The sequence below is a fragment of the Benincasa hispida genome, chromosome 1 (genome assembly GCF_027475165.1).
Source record: "Benincasa hispida cultivar pf3 chromosome 1, pf3_genome.v1.1, whole genome shotgun sequence".
NCBI lineage: Eukaryota > Viridiplantae > Streptophyta > Magnoliopsida > Cucurbitales > Cucurbitaceae > Benincasa > Benincasa hispida.
Window position 1 is genome coordinate 89,072,472 of NC_143478.1, and position 4,206 is coordinate 89,076,677.

The 4,206-nt window shown below is 36.8% G+C and overlaps 1 protein-coding gene across 1 annotated transcript; it reads right to left on the bottom strand.

The window, feature by feature from the left end:
- Window positions 1-3,681: 3,681 nt before the first annotated feature.
- LOC150038823 (protein FAR-RED ELONGATED HYPOCOTYL 3-like) lies at window positions 3,682-4,206 on the bottom strand. Its single transcript, XM_090314578.1, has one exon. It carries the CDS (start codon window positions 4,204-4,206, stop codon window positions 3,682-3,684), a length of 525 nt encoding a protein of 174 aa, XP_090170704.1.

A 4,206-nucleotide genomic window follows, 5' to 3' on the forward strand; every position in this document is an offset into this window, starting at 1 on the left:
AGCCAGAACCACGTATGCCGGTTCAGACTAACCAAAAAGAGTTGAAACCACGTAAGCAATAAAAGTCCTCCAAACATGGTCATTCCAAATTGTACAAGATTCTTAGGGAGGAAATAAAAGAAGTTTGGAAAGATTTGGTGAACTTGACTACCATGATCTATTAGATGGGAGATACATTTATCTGTCCAACATTATCTGGTGGGCCAACAACTGAACGAGATAAAGATGATGGTCCATCATCTGAGTGAGGTATGTATTTCTGTACAACCGTTTAGATATTCTCAAATAGACGATCATTTAGAAATTCTAATCGATTGTTTAGAATATCTATACGATCGTTTAGATTTTCTAGATGATCATATAGATTGCCTAAATGATCATTTAGATTTTCTAGACTATCGTATAGATTGTCTAAACGATCGTTTATATTTTCTAGACGATCGTTCATATTGTTTAGACGATCGTTTACATGTTCTAGTCGATCGTTTATATTTTCTAGACGATCGTTTAGATTTCATAGACGATCGTATAGAGTTTCTAAATGATCATTTACATATTCTTAGACGATCGTTTACCTCCCTTGATATAATAGTTCGTTTGATTTGTTCATGATAGTAATATACAAGAAGTCATCATGATGAGGGACCTCATGATGATAATAATGGTGATGGTAACAATAATCAGGAACCTCATAATGATGATGATCCCCCACAGACCGATGCACAAGATCCCCCTCAGACCCACCAAGAAACCCACAATGAACAGCCAGTTGGGACGATCAGTGAGTAGTCTAAAACTGTCAACGATTAGAATCCAATATCTGAATTGATGGACACCTCTGTCAATGAACCAACTTTCAATGATCAGCCAGTTCCTCAAACCGCTGATGAAATATTGGAGCCGGTTGTAGGGACATCAACTGAAGCGTTCAGTGTTAGAGTCCATTTCAATTCGGGGACGTCAACTGAAAATGATGCCACTAAAGTTGAGATACGACTATTGCCTGAATTATTATTCTTATAATTGTATTGCCATTGATTTATAATTTAAATATAGGAAATAAATGTCTGAGAGCACTAGAAAGGAAAAAACTAGCCAAGTTCACACCTCAGTGTTTCAAAAGAGGGAAGAAGTTTAAAACTCAGCCCCAATCTTCTCAGCCCCAACATTCTCAGCCCCAATATTCTCAGCTCTATTATTAACCACATTCAGAAAAAAATCAACCTCATTCACCTCCAAGATCTCCTCAGCCCCAATCTGAAGAAGCTGAACTACCTATAGTGGCACTAAAATCGGCCACTGGTGTTATCAATCTCAACCCCTTGGTCCCTATACCTGAGTTCCCCATAAGGACCGTTCGTTCCTATGACCCATGCTTCCCAGTCTCTGATGTTCTGTGGAATGCATACAATAAATGGAAAAGCCATCCTAAAACAAAAAACAAGGAGTAGATTATAGTATATACATTCAGGACCAAGGATTTCTTCAAAACGTTTGAGCAAAACACAAGAGTGCTTGGAGATGTGAGTATTTATGTTAATTCATTAACCAAGATCGATCGTTCAAAAAATTCTATATGATCATTCAGAAAATTCTAATTGATATTTAGAAGTTTCTCAACGATCAATTAGAATTAGAATTCTAATAAATGATCGATTAGAATTTTCTAAACGATCAATTAGAATTAGAATTCTAATAAACGGTCGACTAGAATTTTCTAAATGATCGCTTAGAAACTTCTAAACAATCATTTAGAAAACTTTAAGCGATCGATTAGAAGTTTCTAAACAATTGTATATAATTTTTTTTAGTAACTTTTAAGCTCAACTTATACTTTTCTTTGTTGTACCAGACTATAGATCTCCTTTTGATGCACATGCATCAAAATTTGCACTCGAAACCTGACCTCTGTATGATTCGATTCACGGTCATTGATTCGAGCTTCATAGTATGGAAATTTCACATATCTACTGAAACTACTATTAACTTAAGCATGTATTTACATCTTGCCTTTCCCAGGATGCTTTGATGGAGCCAGATGGTGTTGCTTCTAAGATCCAGCTAGACATCATTGAAATAGAGGATGGAAAAATGGCTGGCTGGTTAGATTAAAAAGCACACATGAGGTTTTGAACGGACTCTCACTTCTTCCTTGACTACATGCTTAGACAGTACAAAAAATACAAACCAGCATGGACAGACGTTGACTTCGTATTTGGGCCAATCAACATCAAACAACACTGGCTTATGCTTGCCATCGATCTACAGAGGTGCACAATCTTTGTATTCAACTCCATGTCGAACTACATCGGTGGTGACATAGTTGAAGGTCATTTGATGCTCGTGGCCAGAGCAATACCGTCCATGTTGATTTCTGTCAGATTCGACAAACAACATAAGAAGTTCAAGTATGGACAATGGGAAGTTAGGAGATCGAATGCGACCCTCTAAGAGGGCAAGTCTCTGGATTGTGGAATATTTTGTGCTCAATTTATAGAATATTGTGTAACTTGAGTTGATAGGGCTAACTTAACACAAGTGAATATGGGATTGTATAGGAAACAATATGTTGCCCAGTTGTGGGCAAATCAATATTTATGGTAATTTCTTTTTTTTTTTTTTTTGTGATAAATTTGTGCTAAATTTGTAGAATATAATTGGTGTTGTACATTTAACTAAGCAAATAAATAACTGAGCAATGGCCCAAAACTAAGTAAAAGATCATTTAAAATTATGTGCAAGGTCGGTTTAGAATATGTAAACGATCGTCTAGAAAATCTAAACAATCGTTTACAAAATTCTAACCGATCGTTTAATACTATCTAAACGATCGCGCATGATTAGCTAAGTGATTGTACATAATTAATTGAGCGATCGTGCACAAATAACTAAGCGATCACGTACAAATAACTAAGCGATCACGTACAAAAATAACTAAGCGATCGCCCAAAAAAATTACATATCGTTCAGTCTTAGATGGGCCAGTGCCAGGTTTATCAATGTTTGTCTGCATGTTTTCTTGTTATGTCCTCTTTGACCACATCATGTACACCTATGTATTTGTTATGGCTCTTCTCCAATTGAAGGTATCCTAACGGTTTGATGTCGACCTACACTTGCTACCTTTCATGGTGGTAGAATTGGTTCAAAATCTTCAAAATCTGGTCTTCGACGCCATTCTTGTCTGTCCAATTGGGAAGATAGGTTTAGCATAAGCAACAAGCACATACTCAACTATAAACCATTTTGCACATAACGTTTGAACATTAATGTTTCTTAGGGTTATTGCAGATATTGCATGGGAGCACGAGATCTTGATACAATTAAACTTCATACAAGTACATGTTCGTGAATGAAGATCAACCAACCCCCTCCCCCCCCAAATATCCATCGTCCACATGAATTATATGCATATCGACTAGGGAAACACAATATGTTCTAGACATCAATTCTGATTCCTTAAGAATACTCATGCATAATCAGTTACAATGTTTGTGCATACCATTGCATGTGTACATCGGATATAGAACTAACCTTGTAGCCACTCGCAGATATCCTCTAATAGCTTCATGATTGGTAGTTCTCGTGTATCTTTCAACACTCCATTGAAGCTTCTACTATATTTGTCGTCATCTTGTCATACCTACAATGGACTTGATAAATCCTTGCCCACCGTTGTAATCAAACCTCCTTAAGATAGGTCATCACATCAGGATATTGATGGAGCTTAGCCCAATACATCTGAAACTCAGACATTCTGTAAGCTTTCGCCACTAGGTAGAAGTGTGGGATTATGTCCTTATTCTTGAATTTGTCAACCAAATTGTTCCAAATATGGTATATACATAGGGCATGAAATACATCAGGGAATATACTTGCAACAGCCTTTGCAATTGAGATGTAACGATCTGATATAATCATTAAATTGGGAATGTCTCCTATCGAAGCCTTCAAATGAGTCTTAAACCAAGTCCATGATGCATCGTTCTCGCCATCTACAAGACTGAAGGCAATAGGATATATGTTGTTATTGCCATCAATACACATTGTTATTAACAACATGCCTTTGTATTTCTCGTGCAAATAGGTCCTATCAACAACGATTACTGGACGGATGCAGTTTAGAAAACCCTTGATACACGGACCAAGTGCCATGACGACGTACATAAAGTATTGTCCATCCTCTACTTCAACCTCAAATGTCAT

What these genes read in the sequence shown, in the direction of transcription:
- LOC150038823 (XM_090314578.1), bottom strand. Translation starts at nt 4,206, where the DNA reads ATGACATTTGAGGTTGAAGTAGAGGATGGACAATACTTTATGTACGTC.